Here is a 24,309-nt window from a genome sequence, read left to right as displayed (position 1 = left end):
CCGCATCGGCCCTCACAGCTTTGGGAACACAACAATGAACCCGGGGGCTGCGAGAAGGAGCCTCGAAGCCCCACCCGCCTCGCGGGGCACAGGGGCAGGAACGGCCCCACTGCCCGGGGAACTCCCCCCCCGAGCCTCGGGCCTGCTGCTAGCCGCTGCTCCGGCCGCACCGGCCCTGCCTCCGGCCTCGCAGCCGGGCCCGCCGCAGGGCCGCGCTGGGCGAGACGCGTCCTCCCCTCAGGCCACCCCTCAGGCGGCCCCGCCCCGCCCAGGTGCGACGGCTCGCGCCTGGCTCCGCCCCCCTCCACCCGCGCCGGGCGCTACCTAGAGGGCGGTCTCACCCGCCGGCGGATGGATACGACATGTTCTCACCAGGTGACGCTTACTCTTAGGCCATTCCTGCCTCTCCGCCTCGCTAAAGCCACCAGAGGGTGGAGCCGCCTACTCATCGGGAAGGGAAGGGTGGCTCGGCGTTAGGAACTGAAGGACTGTTTTTTTCATCCGCGGTCGGCGTGGGCGTGCGCGAAACAGAGACGGACGAGCGAGGCGGAAGGATGCGTCTGCGGCCGTAAGTAGGTCCGGTTGAGGAAGTCGGCGCCGGTGGCAGCCGCTTGCCGTGGCTGCTCCAGGGCCGGAGCGCTGCGTCCCGAGGGCTGCGGAGCCCTACCCGGCCCCGCCGCTGCCATGGCCACCCGCTCCTGCCGGGAGAAGGCGCAGAAGCAGAACGAGCAGCACCAGGCCATCCTGGCCAAGCTGCTGCGGGAGGAGGACAACAAGTACTGCGCGGACTGCGAGGCCAAGGGTACGGCGGGGAGGGCGGGGGAGGCAGGCAGGCGGACGGGCTGGCCCGGCCCGGCCCGGCCCAGCCCAGATGTGTTCGCGCGCGGCCTCCTCAGGGCCGTGGGGCCGGAGGCGAGGCCCGGGAGAGGGGAGCAGGGTGCCGCCCCGCCACTCCGCCCCGCTACCACGTCCGCAGGAGTGGTGGCTGGCCCCCTCCCGAAGCGGGGCCCGGGGGGTGGCAGCAGAAATCGGGGCGGGCTGGGGAGAGCGGTGGCGGGAGGCGAGCGGGTAACCCCTGGCTTCCTTGTGAAGCCATTTCAGCTTCTCCAGCCGGCTGGGCGGTAGCTGCGATATCCTAAAGTCAGGACCGCCCCCCCCCCCCCCCCCGCCGAGGCTCGGTGCCACGGCTGGCCCAGCCCTTTCCTGAAGTTTCAGCGCCGCTCCCCGCGGTGCCGGGGGGAAGCGGGGCGGGATGTGGCGGTGAGCCTTCGGGAGGGCGCTCGCCCACGGCGGGGGAGGCGCCGCCGGCGGAACGGGATGCTGGCTGTCCGAAGTGATGCCCTTCGGTATTGACTCAGTCACCTCAGTGCCAGGCTCTTCCAGCCGGGGTGTCTGTGTCTGGTTAAATATGCTTTGGTGATGAATGAGACTTTAGAGATTACATCACTGTCAAATCTTATCTGTCTTTAGTCTCATAGTTTTATTTGGCATGTAGAGAGAGAGAGATATATATTTACATTTGTATTTGCCTTGCATTCAGTAGCTTTGAAATGGAAAACTGTAATGCATCCCTCTTTCATCTAGAGTCGATTCATTTAAGATGTTACTCTAAATAAGATGGTTGCACAGTAAGTTATTGTTTTAAGTATAATATTTGCTGAATAACAATCAGGTGTTTGCAGTGTGTGATTAGCTCCACAACTGCCTTCAGTCTTTCTCCAGCTCAACTGGAGGTTAAGTATGGTGAGATACTTTGAGCAGCCAGAAATGGCACTATTTGTAATTTCCCTTTCCAATCTGTGTATGCTGCTTTTTTCGCCATGGACATAAATCTTGCAGTACCTTGCATGATGCTGTTTGGTACATGTCATGGTTTGGGCTGGGCTGGCCACTAAAACAAACAACAGATGCTCTTTTCTTTCCCTCCCCTTCAAACCAGGACAGTATATCAGAAACACAGAAATAAGACTCTATTTTCCTAGTATATAACCCCAAGAAGTATGTAAAGTGGACTACACCAAGGATAATAGATGTTTATATTTTGCAAGTAACTCTTCTTAATTTCTAGCACAGCTGTTCTTGCCCCTAGACTTCTGGTTACTGTGTAAAAGACTCCTAGTAACCAGTGGTCTTCTGGAAAAATCGTGCTTGTGTGTTTTGTGCATTATTGGCACTTGAGATTTCCATGTTGAATGCTGCTCTGAGTTGCTTGCTTATGGAATTCCACGTGTGTGTTCTTTTGTAGCATAGGCCTTGGGGCTCGGTTGCTCAAGATCAGAGTCTGGAATTCTCCTACTAATTTTTGTCCTGTCTTCTGAGTTCCCTCTTTCTAACCATCACCTGGTCAAAGTATCATTTGTAAGTCTACATAATCTTTGGTGCTTGGTATCTTTTGGCACTTCAGCAATGATGATGCTTTCCAGCTTCCTCCTTCTTATATTTGTATAATGAAAATGAGTATATTTATCCACTATGCTTTTCTTTGATACTTTCATACCTCTGTCACAAGAGTTTTCTTCCATAAGTTCAAGCTTTGATGTATCTTGAGTCTGTTTTTTTTTCCCTGTTTAGGTTCTGGAGGAGCTACCAGTCTCTTGACCAGGCTGTCTTCCGCTAGTACCTGTAATTCAGTTTTCATCTTTCTAGTAATTATTTTACTTAGCTACCTTACTAAAATCTGACAGCACTTCTGAAGGCCTCTCTGGTTTCTCTTTTACTCAATCCCACTTCTCTCTGCATGTCAGAGGCATGACTTGCCTTCACCTTGTCCCCCAGGAAAGCTGACACAAAAATACTGTGTGATGCAATGTGAGCTTATGATATTGAGGGAATTTTTTTTTTTATTCTCTTTCTCCCTTCAAGTTTAATTTGCACTTGCCTCATCCTGTTCTGACAATTCTTATTTTAAATCTTCTATCGTATTAGCTTTGTAGTGCCGTCTGCCTGTGCTCCTGTACTTAAGTGTATGGTTTTCTAATATTTGGAGGGAGGAGAGTGTGGAATGATAGACTTATTTTAGTTTCAGCTGTTCTAGAGGCACTTAGCTGAGAGGTGGTCATATATGGACACTCTGTGTAGATTTCTTTCCTTAAGTTTATGAAGCTTCCTTCTAGGGAGGATAGTTGTGTGAACAACGTTGAGATGCCTCTGCTGTACTCTGAAGTCTAGATTTCTGTATACTTCCAGAAGACATGCAGTTCAGAAAAAAACCCAAACATAATCAGTTGTTTAGCGGAAAGTCAAGCTTGCCATGAGCACATGGTGCCACTGTTGAGCTCTTCCTTCTTTTATATATGTATATATTTTCTGAAACTTCATGTTGACCAAAAGAAATGAAGGATACTTCTTTCCGTTGCAGCCAGCTGTGTTTTCCTAATACATTTCACACTTAAATCTGTGGCAATTGAGTGCTAGTGACTTGCTGGTATCGGGCAAAATTGTAGTTTTGCTAATCTAATACAGGGATGTCCGAGGCAGCGATTCTTAACATGGCTCTGTTAGCTAACTGGTGTGTGTGAGCTGTCCTGTCCGCATGGCTCTCCCCGGACTGCGACAGTCTCCTTCACCTCTTGCGTCTCTGACAGCATCCCTTTCATCTCTGGATGCGTTTGTCGTTACAGTCTGGGGTTCCCTGTTACCAGTTCCACGCAGAGATTCTCTTCATCCTGGGTTCTGCAAGACATGAACCTGAAACCATTTATGACAAAATATTTAGGACTTCTCTGGTGTCAGTCCTAGTTCAGAGTGTATGTTTTTCCTTTTGTTAATGTAATTGATTCTTTTTTTTTTTTTTCCCCTTTGAAATGCTGTCCCCATCAGTTTCTGTTACTTTCCTCTCTTGTGTGAGCTTTGCTTCTTTGTTTGTCATCCCCCTTTCTGTTGTTCAGTAGTATCTCCCGAGTTCTTTTTTCTTTCTTCCAGTTCACTTAATTGTTGGGTAACATTATCTTCATGATTAACTCTGGTTGTATTAACCAAGTTGCAGTTATATCTTGGGTCTTTTTCCAGCAATACTTAAAACCATCGTTTTCAGTATGGTCTTTCAGATAGCTGGCATCAGCTCAACTTCAGCATGGATTCTTAACCGAAGCTAAGAGGCTGTCATCACAATTTCCTTCCTCTCACTGTAGATGTTATAGTCTCTCTTAAGCCATAGGTATTATATTTACCCTAGGCTTCTGTTCAGATAGTCACACCCAATATGTTGATATTTTGCAGACTGTACTCACTTTTACTGCTATCCTTTGAAGCTCTGGGAGTTCTCAGGTTGCTAGATGTCATTTAAAATTTTATAAATATGCTTTTGACCCTAAAAAATTTCATGTGGTTGTATTTGCGTTTTTAGCACTCATTGATTTGATTGTATCTACTGTAACGTTGAACTCTTCCTTCATATCATCAAGGCTTCTCTGCTGGCCTTTATTCATCACATCAAAAAGGTCATCAGAACTTACTGCTGTCCTACTGCTGATTCACTCCTAAATTAATGAATTAGCTGGCCTTGCTCTCAGTATATGACCACCCTCTGCATTGCTTTTGAGGAGTTTCAAGCATGTACCTTTCCCATATTATCGCATGCTGGCTCTTGTGTGAGAATTAAAAAAGCTACTTCTTGGTCTTCCTCAGAATAAACTTGCTATCATTAATAGTGGTCTTGTATCAAGAACAAAGCCATCCTTTGGTTTCTGACCTACTTTTTCAAGTATGAGGTATGCAGATACGTTAGACAGCTTTGTACTGCAAGTCATTTGGAAGGTGGAGAACACAGCTGAGGACGCATAGGCCAGAGTAAGCATTAAGCAATAATTAGGAATGCTGACTCTGGCAACAGTTTCTGGAAGTGCTTTTTATTCTGTAATTGCCTTTTAACTGTTGAAATAACTGCTATGAATCTGACTGTCGCTGCTCAAACGTGTTGGAAACTACCTGCTGTAGGGCCTTACTGTAGTTTCCATATGTCACCTTCAACCTGTAAGTCTTGCAGCTGCCAGAAAGACTAGATGACGCCTCTGTGGAGAAGAAGCCTAAAAATCAAAGGTTTTGGAACTGTCTTTGCGATGACTGAGATTTTCTGGAAGAGTGAGGTGGTTGGGATGATATTTGACAAGGCAGTGCTTGTCTGTGTACATCAGTGCTTGTCCATCCCTATCTAAACAGCCATGTCGGTGGCACTAGATATCTTCTCAATATTACACTACTGGGAAGTAGTTACACTACTGTTTAATATTTGTAGGAAATAGTAAGGCATGTTGGCAGTAACTTAAGTCATCCTGAATTTCTGAAAGAGATCAGTAACTGGAATGCCTTTGTGCTCCTTTTGCGCTAGCTAGGTGAAGCTGGCAGGAATTGGAAGAATCTGGGAGAAGGAAATAGCTATAGATCTGTCCGTCTCTCCTGTGTAGACGATGCTGAAAGCTGTTGTAAAGTACCTGATTGTTCTTCTCCCCCTTTCACTGCAGGGGGAGACTAAATGCATTTTTACTGTTGTTCTAGTGCTGATATTTGTATCTCTTAAGCATTAACACCTCTTAGAGATCTGTCAAATGGAGCCAAAATAAAAAACTAACTAACTAACTTCAGTCAGCAACCCTTTGACTATAGGGACTAGAATTTGCTATTTCTATGTACTTCGTAGCTAGTTATAACACGCTTGAAGTCTCCTAGGCTTGTGTTATTGCTTGGCAGCAAGGCTGGTATCATTTGGGTGCTGATATTAAACAACACTGAATCAAGGACTTGGAAGTTGAAGAGTGTGATGGAGCACAAGAAGAGATGCTTTTTCTTAGAAAGGGGCAAGATAGTCAGCTGTTTCAAAGGATGAACCATCTAAGCAGTAAGCCTGTAAACTGAAGGCAGTCAGTCTTGGTCTAGTGTGACTGTTCTTACAAATGTCAAATAAGACTCCAATTACTGTTCCTAATGATGTTTAAACAAAAGAGCTATGTTTGAAACCAGAGTGAATGTTCTCTAGCATACCCAAATGCAAGCCTAACAAACCAAAAAAGTATTAGCTTTAGTACAAATGGACTGACTACTGAAGTCTGCTTGTAAATTCATCTCTCTCTGAAGAAGGCAATTACCTCCATTGTCAACTGCTTTGGAATTTTTTTAAACTGTAACAAAGTTACAGTAACATCAGTGGAAGCTTGTAGACCTTTGTATAGACAATTGCAGATGTCTTGGGCCTTCAGGAAAGGTGAAAAAATTTCTGTATCAGAGGTGGTGTTCTGTGTGGCACTTTGTTTTTTTTTCTTCACTGTTTGTTTGCTTCATGCCTGGTGGTGCTTGAAGCCAGGTTAGAGCATCTCTTACCAGAATCCTAGTACAAAGAGTCACATTGATAATGTTGCTTGTTCAACCAGATTAAAATTGGTTTACTTCAATTATAATATCAATGAAAATACTTTTCAGTGTTTATAGTTGTACTATACAATCCTTGGGTATCCATATATGACTGAAGACTTGGTCTTCTCTGAAGAGTGGCAGGTACAGGCTCCTAGGACTGTAGAGAGAGACTGAACAAGAGAGACTGTGGTACTGATATTGTATAGCTAGAACCAAGTATTACAATTTTGACTTCAAGTAAACCTGACTTTAGCTTTGTGACAACTTGCCAATCTCAAACACAAAGTCCCTTAGCAGTGGGGGAGAAAAAAAAAAAAACTAGTTTAAATTGAAATGGGCAAACTAGCTATCAAAACAGATATGTTTACAGCTGTTCAGACTCATTTTTTTTCTTTATTACCAATTAAGTCTTGCATATGATCTCTTCTGTGGCTGGGAGACCAGCTTAAATGTACGTGAACCTCACTCTTTGTGAAGCTGATTTTGCTGCTTACTTGTTTTGATGGCTGGTCTTCTCACTGTCTTACTCCTGCCGATATTCTTTAATAAATAGTGTACTTCTTCCTCAGGAATTAACCTAAGGCAAATGGATAACCCTCTATACTCCACTGCCTTCAGCCTGTGCAAGGCTTCAGCTTTTGCCTCTGACTCAGTGTAAGAAAGCCTTGAGACAGTGTTAGCTTGCTCTAGGACAAGGCTGCTATACCTTGAGGACCTTCCCTGTCCTCCTCATGAGGTGCAAAAACTGCTGAAGTAGGACATCGGGGAAAATGGAAGAGTTGGTTCATGTTGGAGATCAGTTCTACACATCAGCTCAAGTGCAACTTCTAACCTTATACTGAAGTTCCAACGCAGAGTATTAACCAACCAGTATCTGATACGGATATCGTGTACCAGTGAGTATAGCTGCAATCAGATGTTGACTTCAGGTTACTTGTATCAAGACATTGCTAGTGGTTCTCTGTGTGGTTTTGTTGCAAGGTTGGTATTGTTACTGTGAGATCAGATTGGTAAAGATCATAGGAGCATAACAGACTAGTATATGAATCGACATCTTCTAGCTGTGTGGAGAGGCTTTCCAATATCCTTCCACAAGGAATAATGAAGGCAAACTGCTTTGAGTGAGTGTGGGTCCTGCTTAACTTAGCAACTAGAATGATATATCTTGATCTCTAATAATAGTAAGGAACCATATCACTAGAAATCCTAGTGATCATCTGTTATTTTTCTGACCTCTGTGAAAAGGTAGTGCCTTCAAAGACCTTAAGGGACCATAAACTCCCTTCAGTCTCTCTTGACACTCTATCTCCAGCATGTTTTTTTTTTCCTGATTCCCTGCTACCAGTGCCCTTGTTTTTCTTTTACCTGTTCCTGACACTGGTTGCATGAGACTGAAACTTTGTTAGTATTAGTTGCTGTTATGGCCCTAAGGGCTGCAGTTAATTGTCTCACCCAAGAAATTCTCTTGCTAGAAGAAGAGAAGCACAGCAGCTTTAGCTTAAAACTTGTATGTGGGCAGGGTGTTGCAGCGTTGGGTGACTCTGGTGTTTTTTCTGCCTGTAAGGAAGGGATTTGTTTCCCTCTCCTGACTCTTATAATACAGAAAAATATTCTGAAATAAGTCACAGGAAACCTGTTTAGCTTGTCATAAAGCAGGGTTGTTTTCAAATATAGGTTCCTGCTGTTGAAATTGTGTGCGTGGCCTGAAGGCTTTTTACCAAAGCCCTTAAAATGGTGTTTGTGGGTGCAATCTCCATTCTTCAGGACTTAACTGAACTCAATTGGATGAGATCCAAAGTGGCGTGGTGTAGCTTTGAAGTTAGCATTGCTTTGATAGGAGGGTGGAGGTCCCTTTCAACCTAAATTTTCCTGTGACTACTAATAAAAATATTTGTGGGACTTGGATTTTTATTTTTTTTTTTATTATGTTGTACCTGTTTAGGTTCTGTGAGGTAGATTATACAAATGCAGAAGTCCTTACATCCTTAGTTTGCCAAGGCCTATACTTCTGAATGTAGGGCAGCAATCTAAGCTGTTTCCTTTGTGTGAACCGTAACAGTGGGATAGTTTCTGAAAAGTGATTGTTGGTATTGATAAGACCATGTTATTGCCTTTTGAAGTGCGAGACACCCTAGTTCTTTTGGTCAGGGGCTACTGGTGTGTGTCTCTTAATGGTATCTAAGCTGTGATTCTGACACTGCTTAGTGACATGAAAAAGATGCCACTGCAGGATGCTGTTGATCTTTGCTTTGTTCCTAAGTCTCCTTTTGTGGAACTGAAACTGATGCTGTCTTGTGAATCTGCCTGCTTTGGTCTGAACACGGTAAAGAGCGAGCAACTGTTCAGCGGCCTTAAGAAGTCCTTGTCAATGATGGAGAAGAAGCAATTAGGTATATGTATGTGATAAGTAGACTTTTAGGGAGGTACCTTTTCCTGGAGGGGTGACTCCCTTATTAATATAGGATTATACTCCCTCTTCCTATAGGATTTAAGAGCTATTATCAGCCATTACTCAGGAAGTAGTCAGAATTAATTTAGCTCAGGTGTCACATTGTCCTAGGAATGGCTCACTAAGGTTCATTTGAGCATGGTTCAGCTTTACATTAGGAACTTGGAGGCTTTGTATTATTCTTTTGTGGCCACAACTAAATTCCCTGAGACTTTTAATGACTTTGCATTGTGAACAGGTAAGGTTGTTCACTGATACCTTGTTCTCACATCGAGGTTCTTGAAGAGTAACAGTACTGAACCCATGACTAGTTGAATCCATCTTTACTGTCAACAACAAATTGTTTTCAGATATTATGGGAGAGTAAAAATGAGTTAAGACTAAGCTATGATTTTATTGGCACCACAGAGTGGGATAGCTCGCACAACTGGAGGACTGTGGTGGATAGTTACAGGTGCTGTGGGAAGGGCAGGTTGGGCTGATGATAAGGGGAAGTTGCCACTTTCTATGAGAGCATTGGAACTGTGTGCAGCTTTGCCTACAGATGGCTAATGAGCCAGTTGAGAGCTTTTGGGTGGTGATGTGGATATCTGCTTCAGACCACCTGATCAGGAAGAAGTAGTAATGAGGCCTTCCTCAGACAACTCAAGCCTAACATTTCCAGACCGTGGTGCTCCTGGGAGACTTGAACCAGCCTGATATTTGTGGAGGGACAGCACAGCAGGGAACAAGCAATCTGGGAAGCTACTGGTGTGCATTGTTGACCACTTAACAACATAAGTGGTTTAGGCCAAAGAAGGATGCTCAGATGGCCCTGATGGAGCCTGTTACTTACGAACAAGGAACGGCAGGCTGAGGATGTAAAGGTTAGGAGTTGTCTTGGCTGCAGTGACTGTGAGATCTGAAGAGGGAACAAACTGGAGTAGAATCACAACCATGATCTTCAGAAGAGAAGACTTTGTTCTGTTCATGGATCTTCTTGGAAGAATCATTTGGGAGATGGTTCTAGAGAATAGAGAGGTCCAGGAGAGCTGGTTGATTATTTTTTCCCCATGAGTCACTCCTTTAAGCTCTAGTGTGGCGCATCCTGATAAGCAAAAAATTGCAAAAAGGCATCAGGGGGCCTACTTAAATGAACAAGGAGCTCCTGACGAAACTCAGACATTAAAAGGAAGCATAGAAGAGCTGGAAGCAGAGACAGGTGAGTCACGGGGAACATGGAGACACTGTCCTCCAAGCACACAAGGATGCATTTAGGTAGGAAGGACAATGTCTGTGTGGAGTTGAACCTGGTAGAGGATGTGTGAATGGCAACAAGAAGGGCTTTGACAGATAATCAGCAGCAAAAAGAAGACTGGAGAAAGTATGGACCCGCTGCTAAATGGAGCGGGGAACCTGCGATAAGGGATGTGGAAAAGGCTGAGGAGTTCCACGCCTTCTTCACCTCGGCCTTTACTAGTAAGGCTTGCCGTCAGGAATTCCAGTTCTCTGAGACCAGTGGGACAGTCAAGGAGGGCTTACTGTCAACAGTAGAGGAGGATCGGGTTTGGGAGTGCTTACAGAAACTGTATGGATACAAGTCTGTGGGCTCTGATGGGATTTATGTGTGAGTGCACACAGAGCTGGCCAATGTCACTTTGAGGCCACTCACAGTAACTGTAAGGTCATGGTGACTAGGGAAGGGTCCTGAGGACTGGAAGAAAGCAAATGTCATTCCTGTCTCTGAAAAGGGCAAGAAGGAACATCTAGGGAATCACAGTCCAGTTGGCTTTCCTCAGTCTCTGGGAAGGTGACAGAGCAAACAATCCTGAAAATATATGAAGGAGAAGATGACTGGGAATAGCGTGGACTTACAGACAGGTTATCATACCTGAGCAACCTGATAGCCAGACAGCTGGCTTGGTGGATGAGAACAGTGGATATTTTTTTACCTTATACTCTAGTGAGGCTTTTGAAACTCTGTAATATGCTCACCAATAACTTGATGAAGTGCAGTCCAGATAAACAGATGGTGAGTTGTATTGAAAATGGCTGAAATGCCAGACTTGAGAGTTGCGATCAGCAGCTTAAAGTTGAGCTGGAGGACAGTTACTAGTGGCATAATTCAGGGGTTGATATCGAGGTCAACACTGTTTAACATCTTCAACAGTGACCTATGTGATAGGACAGACTGTGCCCTCAGCAAGCTTGAGGTGATACAAAACTGGGAGCAGTGATTGGTACACCAGATGGATGTTCTGCTACTCAGAGCAGAAAAATTAACAGGGTGGGAGAAACAGGCCAACAGAAACTGCATGAAGTTCAGCAAAGGGAAATGCAAAGCCCTACCCCTAGGGAGGGGAGTGGTGGAGGTGCAGAAGAGATGCTCAGGGTCTTGTGGATCACGAATTGGTCATAAGCCATTAATGCACCCTTGCCACGAAGAAGACCAACAATATCTTGAACTGAATTTCAGGAAGAGCATTATCCGTGGCTGGAGGGAGGTGATCCTTTTCTCCTCAGTGCTGGTAAGACCACATCTGTAGTACTGTGTCTGGTTCTGGGCTCTGCAGTATGAGAGAAACATGGACAGACTGGAGCAGGTCCAGCAAAGGGGCATTAAAATGAAGAGGTTGGTGTCTGACACAGAAGGAGAGGGGGAGAGAGCTGGGATTGTTTAGCCTGGATGAGGGAAGGTTGTTGGGGTGATCTTATCAATGTGTATAAATACCTGGTGACAGGGAGAAAAATCACAGAGGTAGACTTGTCTGTGGTATCCAGTGATGGGACCAAGTGGTAATGAACACATTGAAACACAAGAAATTCCACTGAAACACAAGAAATTCCACTGAATTCCACTGAAACATAAGAATAAACTTTTTTTTTTCCTCTAGGAGAGGTTGAATATTGGAGCAGGTTACCCAGAGAGCCTGTGGAGTCTCCATCCCTGGAGATACTCAAAACCTGTCTGGGAGCAGCTCTAAGCAACGTGCTGTAGTTTGCTCTGAGGAAGGGGTTTGGACTATATGATCTTCATGGGTCCCTTCTAATCTCAGCTACTTCAGATCCAATTCAGTTGTTGTATCACTTGTGAGCTGGTATGGAGTCCCAGTGCAGATACCACCTCAGTTTTTGTTTTTCCAGTGCAAGCACCTGCCTACATAGATAAAAAGTAGATTCTTTGTGTAAAGTTGAGGTCCTTTGTGAGAAAGGAAAGTGATTAAACGGCAGTAAATACAAACTGTAGTATAGTCTTGACTTTTCTTAAAATAGCTGATACAGAAATCTTCTTGTAGTTTGTGCATCCAGAGGTAAAAAGGACAAAACTTGGCCATTTGAAGCAAGTAGGAATTGAGGGGGCTACGTAGAAAGGTTAGTGGTGTCTTTTGACTGAAATGCTGTCTATCTAGCTGGGAGAATACCTTCACAACTTAAACTGCCTTGTAGAGCTGGTATAAAGTTGCTTAGAACTGGAGTCTCTTGTGTCAGAAAGAGACAATATTGCCTGGAGAATAAATCATATGAAGAGCGATTGAAGGAGCTGGGACTGTTCAGTTTGAGGAAGAGGAGGCTGAGGGGAGACCTCATCACTCTCTACAGCTACTTGAAAGGACATTGTAGAGAGGTTGGTGCTGGTCTCTTCTCACAGGTAATTAGCGATAGAACAAGAGGGAACGGCTTCAAGCTGCAACAGGGTAGGTTTAGACTGGACATTAGGAAACGATTCTTCACAGAAAGAGTGGTCAGACACTGGAACAGGCTGCCCAGGGAGGTGGTTGAGTCACCATCCCTGAATGTGTTTAAGAGTCGTTTAGATGTGGTGTTGGGGGATATGGTGTAGGGGAAAACTTTGTAGGGTAGGGTTGATGGTTAGACTTGATGATCCCAAGGGTCTTTTCCAACCTGAATGATTCTATGATTCTATGAAATCTCCCTGTATCTTAAAACTGCTGGTTGGAGCTCTGTGTTATGACTACAAATGATGTCTTCTGGAAGACTGGGGCAAAACAAACTACTGCAGGTTCCTGTTCTCTTCCTATTTTGACCTCTTATCTGATTAATGTCTGCTGAGAGCTGGAGCTTGTTACTCTTTCTACATTTTTCTCTTTAATTGCTTCACAAAAAGCCATTTACACAAAACTTCCATTTTCTTTGTGAAAGAATGGATACCTGTTTCATATTCATCTTCGTTTACAATAGACTCTGATTACATGAAAAAACACTAACCCTTATTTATCTTTTACTTTCTGGTCTTGATTGCTTGTTGCTTTCCAGTAGGTGATAGTGTATACACTCAGACATATATATCTGTCATGGAGTTCCTGCTTGGCATTATGATACTTGACCCCATCTGGAGAAACTGCGTTCCTGCTTTGTTTCTACCTTATCCAAAATACATCTGAGTAGATCCAGAGGAGCTAGGTGCTTTTGTGTTCTGGTGTGGGAAAATAACAGAACATTGATGAGGAGGATTGTAAACATGCTCATGCAGCTGAGGTGTAGAAAAACACATGTATCATACTAATCATTGTTTAGTCTTGTGTGCTTGACAAGTAGAACATCTGTGTTTAGATAACATAGGCCTGTGGTAGACCCAGAGGCACCCTATCAAACATGCTTGAGATTCCTTCCTTGCTGTTGGAAATACCAAAGCACAGTGGTGAACTACAGCAGATTGAATCCCTGGTATACAGGCGAGAAGAGCAGGTTCAGTAATGCTCTCTGTCAAGGACTGAGCTCTGTGGTGCCTCTGTTCCCTCTTGCGTGCCTCCACCTGTGTGCTGCTTTGGAGATGCCCTGGTTCATGAGGTATCGAGATCAAATTCACCCTTTGCATTTCATCTGTGGTTTTGTGGTTGTTCCCGCATTCTGACTATGTTGACTCACACATATGGGGTCACTGTCTGAAGAACCTGGACCTTCAGAGAACATCCTACTGCTGCAAGTCTGTGGTAGCTGTGGATATGGAAAGTGGCTAATTCTGTAGCTTATGAAGATGATGACAAGTTTTATGGGGGAAGTGAAAACTGCACAGGTCAATGTACTGCCTGTCTCGGTAAACCTAGACTGTCAGTTGCCTCCCCTCTCTTGAGGAAAGTTATTTACTTCCAGTAGATCACAGAGGAAAAAGATTGTAGCTCAGTGCCTGTTGGAGCACAGCTGTGGACAGCAGTGTGTGATGCTTAGAGGCAACATTGCCAAGCAACTAACTTTGCAGCTGTGATTGGTAAAAGAGCAGTTCTGTTTCTCAAAGCTATGCCTGGTCCTGATTTTGTGTAAGAAAATGAATATGCTGACAAGGAGTAGGAAACCGTCCTTCTTGCATGGATGAGAAAAGAAATATCCTATTCCATGTTTGGCCATACCTGTCTTGTGTACTACCTCCTTTTTAAGGAGGAGGGAACAAGAATCTGTAATGCAATTTTACTGAAATGCTTGTGTTACCAAAGACAGGCCTCTGCTTTGTTTATAACCACATGCTAACTAAAATGTTGTTTGCTTCCTACTAACTTTCTTACTGTGTGAGAAAATAACTACTGAGCTTCTTGCTCTGTGAGAATATAGTCAGTCACCAAGCTGATAGTGATAATGGGGAGACAGCTGGAAGTAGTTAATCACTTCAAGGTTCTCTCATATGTCAAAGTACGTACTCCAATACCAATTAGGACACAGCTGTGGCTACTTAAAGGAATATCCTTATCATCCTCAAGAAGCTGGCAAACTTACAGTAAACTTTTGCTGTCCTGAGATGACTCAATACCTTAAAAGGATAATGTGAGGAAGGGTATCCCTACCCAAATGACCACCGAGGAACTCATGCCAACACTGTGCAAAAAAAGCTATTGGGTCATCCTAATGAATATATAAGCCTAGGTGGAGTTATGGATTAGATAGGCAGAATAATGAGAATATTTTGTGTATAAATAATGGGTGAATATCCCCCATAAGGTGTGCTAGACTTGTGGATTTCCACCTAGCATCCAAAATCAAATAAAGCAGTAACTCTTCTCTAAACTGCTTCTGGTTTTGAGAGCTTTTATTTCAGGTAAGACTTGAATGAAAATGGATAAAGCTTCATAGTACAGGACTTCATTAGTAGGATTACAGGCAGTAGTAGTCCTATAGGAATTTCTGCAAAAGAAGATAGATGTGATTCAGTGTGTGTAACCTACTGTTTTTGAATGCAGTTGAACTTGCAGGTGGATTCAAAATGTGGCAGTGAGTGGCAACTGGGACTGAGTGATCATTTTAAATAGGCTTCTGATAATGTGTGCTCAAGTCATTTGGGTTTAAATTTGCCATTCGTGACAATTTCTAGAAACAACCAGCGTATCAATAAGCAACAATGCTTTTAAGAATAGGGACTGATTTTCCCATTAGGTTATGTACCTAGGGTATATTTGTTCAGTTGCCTGTTATCTGTAGATGATGGCAAAAACATCCCTTTCTTCAAACATGGAAAATGTCATGCTTAATGTTCGCTCTTTACAGCTTCAGCAGAAATGTGCTGTGCATTTGAGCTCCCCTCCTAAGCAGTCCTTAAACCGAAGGCGCTTGCCAATAACGTGTTGAGTGTAGGCTTTTTGGTCTTTATTCTCACTGCCAAGTGAGACTTAGGTGGGTTATTCTCAACTTTAAATGTACTGAACTGCTGTATTGGGTCTGGCTGGGATGGAGTTAACTTCCCCATAGCAGCCCTCCTAGTCCCATGCTTTGTGTCTGTAGCTGGGAAGGTGTTGGTAACACACCAGTGTTCTGGCTGTTGCTGAGCAGTGTTCCCACAGCATCAAGGCCGTCTCTCCAACCTCCCCGCAAAGGTCACTAGTCTGGGGGTGGGCAAGAGGTTGGGAGGGGACATAGCTAGGACAGCTGACCCAAACTGACCAAATGATACTCTATAGGGTATCATGTGCACAGCAATAGCAGCTAAAAGAAAGGGAAGTGGATGGGCATTTGTTGTCAAGGTGTTTGTCTTCTGCTGCAGCCGCTATGTGTACGGAGGCCCTGCTTCCCAGGATGTGGCTAGACGTTGCCTGCTGATATGAAGTAGAGAATACATCTTTTTCTTTTGCTTTGGCGCAAGGCCTTTGCTTTTTTTATTAAACTGCTTTTATCTTGACACGAGTTTTTTCATCTTACCTTCTCCCCCTTGGTGGGCATGTGGTGGCCAGCCAAAATTAACCCACCACAACTGCTGAGGGTTTCTTGTGTGCTCTAAGTAAAAAGTAATTATCATTCCCCTTAATAAAGATTGTGAAGCCTTAGTTCACTTTTCTGAGTATTCTGCAGCCCGTAGCAAACAGCCTCTGAGAGAAGTGAGGCTAAATGCCCCTTCCCGCTTGTCTTGTTCACTGCAATTTCCATGGGGTTTGGGTGTTTGTGGAGTTCCTGTTTAAAAAGGCTACTCCAAAAATATGTTTATACAGCAAAAAGATTCTATTAAGTGTTTGGTCGTAAATACGACTTTAAAAAATATAACAGATACAAGATCACATCCTAGAGGATCCTGTAAACTTTTGGGAGTACATTTTGAGAATTGGTACTTCTCAAAAAAATCTTAATTCCACTCTGAAAACTTAAAATTCTTCTGTATTCCAGACTAAATGAGGCTGAGTACTTTGGTATTGTATTCAGTTTCTCTTCCTAGCTTCTGAAGAAAATGATACTTTGAGGAAAAATATTGTACAGCCACAACTTCTTTTCTTATGACTACAGAAGGGAGCAATCATTTTGGAAAAATAACTTTCAAAAAAAAAAGGAGCGTAGTGGGCTTTTTGTGTAACACAAATCTAGTTAAAACAACTGTGAAGAACACTACTTAAATAAATTTGTTTCTTCCTTTCCCAGCCGCATGTAGCTGATATGACACGATGTCTCAGTGTTGATTGTCTGTCATGCTAGAATGCTTAATTGTGTTAATTTGAACTAGATTTAATTTAATGTCATCTCAGAGGAGACCACCATAGTTCTAGGAAGCAAGAAGATACCTTTATTAAAATTCAAAGCACATTTCAGCCTTGTGTGACATGATACATTCTGAGTGGATATAAAGAAGTTTGGGGGTTTTTTAACCGTGAAGTGGTCAAATACTGGACCAAGTTATACTCAGACAGGTGGTGGAACATACCTTAAAGGTGTTCAAGACAACTGAACAAAGCCCTGAGCAGCCTGGTCTAATTAAATCTTGTTTCAAGCATCAAGTTATCCTAAATGACCTCAGGGTGTCCATTCACACCTCAATTAATTTATAGTTCTTATTCACTGTCTGAGGAAATACAGTAGCTGTATCTTTTAAAGAGCAGGTGTTAAACATCTCACAGAGCACATATACCTTGTGTTTTATGGATTGGCCCAAACCCAGCTATGAGGATGGGTGTTGCAGCATTCTAAGCTCTGAGCTGTTTGCTGAGACTTTGGGGGAGTATGGTATTGGGGGTGTAGCTAGGCTGGCATGCGAGTCCTGGGGATGCGTGGAAAGGATTTGCGTCCATGCCACTGGAGTTTAAAGTAGGGGAAAGGCTTGATTTTTGTCTGTCCTTTTCAGCCTGTTCTTTCCCATGGTCTTCCATTAAGCTAATAACCTGAGGTCCACAGCAAGTACTGCTCTGAAGCTTAATATTGCTACAGTAAAACTCGGGGATCACCCAAGAATGGAGCTGCATTTACATGGTAGGTTGTTCCTGTGCCTGAGAACTGCAGTATAGTAGTGTTTGGAGGTGGGCAGATGGGCTCTCTGTAGATAAGAAGGGTAAAATCTACTTAGTCTCGTTTATTTAACCCACAGAGGAAGTGAGGGAAGACAGTATGTAGGAGAGAAAAGGAGGTAAGTCTCTGCAGAGAACATGGATGTGGGTTAATCCCAGTAAGCAGGTAAGCACCACACAGCCACTTGCTTTGTCCTCCCCACCACTGGGGCAGGGGAGGGAATCGGAAGGGTGAGAAAATGCATGGATTGAGATAAAGACAATTTTAATAGGTAAAGCAAAACAACGAATTCATTCCCTGCTTCCCATTGACAGGCAGGTGTTCAGCCATCTCCAGGAAAGCATGATTCATCATACACCATCATGTGTAATGGTTAATTGGGAAGACAAGTGCCATAACTCTGAATGTGTTCCCCCGCCCCTTTCCTCCTCCTTCCCCCAGCTTTTATTGCTAAGCACAACATTGTATGGTATGAGATGTCCCTTTGGTCAAGTGGGGTCAACTGTCCTGGCTGTGTCCCCTTCCAGCTTCCTGCCCACCCCCAGCCTACTCACTGGTGGAGCGGTGTGAGAATCAGAAAGGGCTTTGCTGTGCAAGCCATGCTGGACAATAGCTAAAGCATTTTTGTATTGACAACACTGTTTTGGTCACAGATTGAAAACATAGTGACATATGGGCTGCTATGAAGAAAAACTCCATGCCAGCACAAACCACTATAGCAGAGAAGCTTGGTACAAGAAGCTATCTGGCCAGTCTTTATATATGTTTTCAGTGTGTTTCTTCAGTCCAGAGCTTGAAATCTGGCACTCTGCTTTTTATCTAAAGACTTGGATTTCAGGTTTCTCTCTGTGTCTTTTTCAAACATAAGTTACAGAATCACAGAATCTTCTTAGTTGGAAGGGACCTTTGAGATCATTGAGTCCAACCACAAAAAAAAAAAAAACAAACAACCAAAACCAACAACAAAAACAAAACCCACACAAAACAAACACCCACAACCACACACCACACCCACCCACAAACAGACACAAGCCAACCATCTCAGGCACTAGAGCATGCCCTGAAGTGCCATGTCTATGTGTTTCTTAAATACCTTCAGGGATGGTGACTCCACCACCTCCCTGGGCAGGCTGTTCCAGTGCCTGACCACCCTCTCAGTAAAGTAATTCTTCCTAATATCTAATCTAATCCTCCCCTGCCACAACTTTACACCATTTCCTCTGGTCCTGTCATTATTATTCACTTGGGAGAAGTTCATACAGGAGAAGTCGTGGAGGTGCATTTACCTGCTTTGGAATACAGAATGTCCAAGGGAGAGCATCTCCAGAGTCACTGAGGGCTGTGCAGAGGTTGTGTAGTTCAGGGGAGTGTTTACTTAAGCAGCTTCTTCTACCATTTAAGTGAAAATGCTAAAGGAAAGCTGATTGATGCAATTACTAGATGTGTAGTCTGGTAGATAGAGGTAGCCTTTTATTCTTATTTATGGTAAACAGGCTACATTATAAACCCATCTTGCAAACAATCTTATTTCTGAGGTTTTTGTCACGGTTAAAGGAAGAACTCCAGTTGCTGGCTGCAGATGTTTTTGCAGCAGATGCTTACACAACCTTCATTCCCTGCCTGGCTGTGCAGGGAGGGCTCTTGCTACATCCCAACAGAGTAGCATAGCTTTACTTTTTTTTTTTCTTTGCAGTGATGCTTTTACTTAATGCTTAGCTATCACCTTATGAAAACATTTTGTTAGAGCTCACCGTTCTCCAACTTCTCTTTTATTTCTGCTTATAAAAGGAATATAAATTTTACACTTAAATCAGTAAGCCTTTTAGCAGTTCCTTGCAGACAAGGGAAAAATTGCAGTCAAGACCAGCTTCAGAAGCTTCCTACTAATACTGTAATATGCTGCGTAACCTTGTCCTTTTAGAAAGTACCAAATGCTTCTAACGGGAGATGACAGCTTGCACAGCTTATTCTTGCAGGTTGAACTCTGACACAAGCAATCTTTCTCTTTACGAGTGAAGAGTCAGGGTAAAATTAGAGCACTGCTCCTTTGCCAAATTGAAATTTGACTTCTGAAATTGTTAGCTTATTGAATGTGCCAGGGTTGGCACCTCTGACATCTCGGATTCTTAGGGCAGTGACATTACTTTCCAAAGGGTGTGCCTACAGCAGGCTAGCATCCAACAAGGCTGATGGGAGTGCTGTGCCAGTGTCCATATACTCTGCATATGCTCTCTATATATGCGTACACGTGCTCTGGGTAAGCAAGCATGAGTGTGGCAGGTGTGGTTGCCAGCCAAGGGTCAGGACCTGCTCTCTGACAGTGCAGTAGCTGGTTAGGATTCTGCTTGCCTGGGCACTGTTAGGACGCTTGGAGAAAACCGGTGTGAAATACTTGCAATTCGGACATACAAACTTTGGAAAATTATTTTAAAGGAAGTTTCTGTACAAAAGACTGAGTTAAACTGATATTTGCATTAAAAAGAGGTGTTTTAATGAGGAAGGTGTTTTATTTAAATCTTGTCATCTTAGAAATAAGATTAATAAAAGCCTTGGTCACATATTGGGGAACAAATCCCCATTCTTGATCTCCTTTTCTCTTAATATTACTTTATTTGAAGAGCTATTAACTATGTAAGTTCTTTGTTTAACAATTTAGAATTTGCATCATTGGTTAAACGATTTTTTCAATTTTTGAAAAATAAACTTATCTTCTCACAGTCTTATTCAGTCAAAACTCAGATTTATTTTTTTTTTAACTGGTTGTTTGCTAATAAGGCCAAAAAACTTTTAATCCTTTCACTTTGTCACTGTAGGAGATTTCTTACCTAGTAGCCATTTAGCATGAGCAAAAGGCTGTTCATCTCAGGAATGAACGTCCTGACATTTCACTGAATTTCACTGAATTTTTTTAGAGTTGGAAGGGACCATATAGATCATCTAGTCCAACTCCCCTGCTGAAGCAGGATTGCTTAGAGAATGGATACACATTACCTGTGTATCTCCAACAGGTGTAACTAACCGATCTTCTGATTCGCAATCTGCATTTTTTTCATATTCCTAACTTAGTTTCCCGTCCAAGGTTTTTGATATTTCCAGAATTTAAGTACTTATCAAGCCAGCCGTTTAATTTTGTGGCTTAAACATAGAAGTGAAAGTACGTTTATGTCACTGTACTTCCATTATAGTTAAAACTTTATACAGCCCTTCAACGGCTGTCTTAATAGGGAAGCTGTCTTAATTTTTTGAAACATTTTTAACAATTATCAGTGCTATTGAAGCAAATGGATCAGTAACCTGAAGGAATAATTGAAACTGGTTGATAACATTTTTCTCTGACTTCTAGAGGTGGGGCAGGCTGTGCAGGGGAAGAGTTTCATTCAGAGTACTTCTGCACAGCCCCATTGGAGTTACCGGTAGGAATGAGCTTAATAGATTTATTGTTGACTTTCATGAAAAATGGTTATCCGGATAGAAAAGACAAACTTGGGGGAATTCTGTCCCTGAAATTCCGTATCACTTACCAGACACTGACTAAAAATAGCCAAGTGATGCTTCTAAGGCTTGTCTTCCCGCTGTTCTTGCAATAAACCTTGAACCACGCAGATCTTGGCTGTTACCAAGCTGGGCTCTGGAACAGTGTGTTTAGTTGCTTGAATTGTCTGCCTCCACTGCAACTTTATGCTGTTAAGTTTGGTTTTATTTAAAACTACTGAAACATCCCCTCTTGCTTGAACTCCCCACAGCCTTTTTGTAATATAGCAAACATTAAATTCTCAAATTCTGGTCTTGACTATCAAAACACAGCCTTACTAAGCCAGCTGTGAGACTTCCAAAGACTATAGATATGTTTAAGCCATGGCCTTTTGTTGCCTTTATATAAAACATATATTTTGTTATATACTTACTCTTTGATATCTGAAAAGCATGTAAAGACTGCACTTGCATGGTGTTCCTAGTCTTTGTATATGGAGGTAAAACAAGGAAGCCTCGTCTACCATAGAGGAAAAGACGTCAAGCTTAATGAGAAGGAGTAGATGTGACACAAGAACGTGTTTCAAGCTATTTATTCTGCTTAGTAAGAAACTAATTCAGTGGATCAAGGGACAGGTAAATAGTCCCATATCATTAGTCCCAAAAGACTAAAGGTTCAACGACCTTGAAGAACATTTTATTTGAGAATAAAGGTTCTTGTACTATGGTTCTTGCATAGTCTTCTATGTTTCAAGATCTTTAAAAGATCTTGCAGATCTTGCATATTCTTTCTAAGAGAATTTGTTCTTTAATTCACAAAGTCTGATATGTATTTCTTCCTGGCTTCTTACTACTGTTTTGAAGATGAGACTGATTCAGTGGACATAATTAACATTGCAATTAAGCTTTTTGGGTTGTGGGGAGTGTGTGTTCTTGTATTTTTTCCTCAGAGTCTGTGAATCAAAAATCGTTGTTGGAGATGGTGGGTGTGATTGTACCTTTTGGGAGGAGAGCTAAGTGGCCTCCAATGAAGTTAGTAAGAGATGGTCTTTGAAGCAGCAGGAGTAGACTGAAAATGGATGGCAGTAACTGTATTCTAGTATCACCTTGACTTAATCCCTGTCTCTAGTGTGTTACAGTTCAAGGAGGGAAACTTGGAAGAGTCACTATAGTTCTGCCTTGTTCTTTTGTTCTTCCTTGGGTACACACTGGAGGAGGGACTGTTTTGTGTTACTTAGCTCTTCTTGTGTTGGATTACACAAAATGCAACTGCTGCTTGCTATTTTTCTTCTTTTCTCTGTGTCTGCTGTATAAGAATGCTTGTCTTCTGTTTGTGTTCTTTATCTGTATCTCAGCCTGGAGAAATTACAGATGTTTCTGGAAAATACTCATTGATGATTGAAGTCTCGAGTAGCAGATGCTTGTGTAGTATGAGTTGGGTGGGGACTGATGCAGAGCCAGTGAGCACTGCGTGGGCTTGCTCGTACTAATGCAAACACTGAGGCTTTTTGATAAGTCTTTTGTCCAAAAAGTAATAGGAACTGGCTGGCAACCAGTCAGGATGAGTCAGAAGAGAGGTGTAGATTTTCTTGCAGTTAATTCTTTATTCCACAAGATGGAGCCAGTTATTTGGCAAATAAAGTCTATCAACCAGCAGCATAATTTGGAGAAACAGAAGAGAATTAAACTAACTGCTTTATGGTTAAGTGGCAGGCAGGGTGCAGTTGAGTAAAAGGAAGAATTGTAGTCTCTCAGAAGTCTTTGAAGATGTTGGCCCAAGGTGAGTTTGCAGCAGACTATCCTGAGGTGCAAAGCAATCGGTGCTCTGGTGTGTGTGGTACGTGGCTTCCCTCCCCGTGGAATTGCTAATTGGTAACTGCGAGAATGTAAAGTGAAAACTAAATTGGTTTGTATGTGCCTCTGTAACTCAAAACCTTATTTAAACTTAGCCTCAACGTGTTTCTTCATTGAAAACTTTGTTTCAAACGTATTAGACTCCTAGCTAACTGTTCTTATGCATGTAGTATAAAGGTTTTGAAGTAGTTTGCTGGGATGTAGAACAGTCACCTTTCCCTTTGGCACCAAATATAACATTGAAGGGCTGTGTCCTTGCTCTTTTTACCCCAGCTCTGACCTCTGTGTGCTCCCTGTGAGTTGGGATGTTTATTAAAGCGGGCAGCCCCTGTTTTGCAGTGGCAGAACTGTGTTGGTGTTAACCTGCAGGTCCAGTAAGCTCAGCAGATGACAGTGGGCTGGTGAAGGAAGGAGACTCTGAATTGCTGTGGTAAGGGAGGCAACCATTGTCATTTCTCTATAACATTATTGCAGATATGACTACACTTGCTCCGTTTTGGACATCTCCCAGTTCTGTCATATCCCAATACTTTTGTTTCCTCTTTCCTTGTCCTGGTTTGAGGTAAAACAGAATCAACTCTCTGTTCAGTAATTTTACATCTTAGCTCGGCCTCTGCTAACTCTCTGAAATTAACAGCATATTGTGGAGAAAACTGTTTGCTTTTAGAGTGAGAAGACCAATGTTTGTGCTCCATGCCAAGGAACGTATGCAGAGAGGTTCTCACTTATCCTTATTGCTGTAACAACCAAGGCCAGCCGATTTCGTTATTTGCCCCGTTGGAGGGTCAGAAGCAGAAAAGCATAGAGGGGTCCCACCTGTGGGGAGGAGGGGACAGGAGAGGTGACCCAAACCTGACCAACTGGGGTATTCCATCTCATCTGCCCCATGCTCAGTATAAAAACTGAGGGATCAAAGGGTCAGCCCTCTTTCTTCAATGACCAACGTCTGAAGGGGACTCTGTTCATCTGCCTTTGATCCCAATCCATGTGTTCCTGACTCCAGAGCTGGAACCCAGTTCCCATCCATCGCTGAGTCCAGTCTGTGACTTCCCCAGTGCCTGCTGGTGACGTCCTCCTGGGAGCTTGATACGGTTTTGTATATATTGTATCTATTTTATTATTTCCTTTTTAATTTTATTATTACTGTTTCATTAAAGTAGTTTAGTTCTTTCTGAACTCATAAACCTCTTTATCTCTCCTTTTGGAGTGAGAAGTGGGGGGGAGCATCGGTCGCCATCATAGGCCAATTCAGCCTAAACTGCGACATTCCTCTCTTTAGTTTGTTCTGGTCTCTGCTACTTTTCTTCCTTTTTTCTTTATTTTTTTTTTCCTTAAACTTCTTTGTGTGGGAGGTACATCTGTTCCTGCCCAGTCTTGTCTGGTAGCATATAGCCTTTCTCACTAAGTTCTTTATGCTGAGTAGGGGATGGAATGTTAACTGAGAGGTTTAAAGCAGTATTTTTATAAAGGCTAATTAAAATGAGAGCTAAACCAATGTTTCTCAC

The 24,309-nt window shown here is 43.1% G+C and overlaps 1 protein-coding gene across 2 annotated transcripts in view; it reads left to right on the top strand.

Annotated features, from left to right (window-relative positions):
• The first annotated feature begins 524 nt into the window (after positions 1-524).
• Positions 525-24,309, top strand: part of SMAP1 (small ArfGAP 1) — a 105,612-nt gene continuing 81,827 nt past the window's right edge. Inside the window, exon 1 of one of the 2 annotated variants that reach the window (XM_074153850.1) lies at positions 525-802. In XM_074153850.1, coding sequence (XP_074009951.1) covers positions 685-802 — 118 coding nt within the window. In that variant the 5' untranslated portion in view covers positions 525-684. The remainder of the gene's footprint in view (positions 803-24,309) is intronic. The other variant, XM_074153851.1, reaches the window with a different exon arrangement.

This window comes from Numenius arquata, chromosome 9 (assembly GCF_964106895.1).
Source record: "Numenius arquata chromosome 9, bNumArq3.hap1.1, whole genome shotgun sequence".
Taxonomy (NCBI): Eukaryota; Metazoa; Chordata; class Aves; order Charadriiformes; family Scolopacidae; genus Numenius; species Numenius arquata.
The sequence above is the reverse complement of the archived record's forward strand: the minus strand, read 5'-3'. Positions and strand labels throughout refer to the sequence as shown.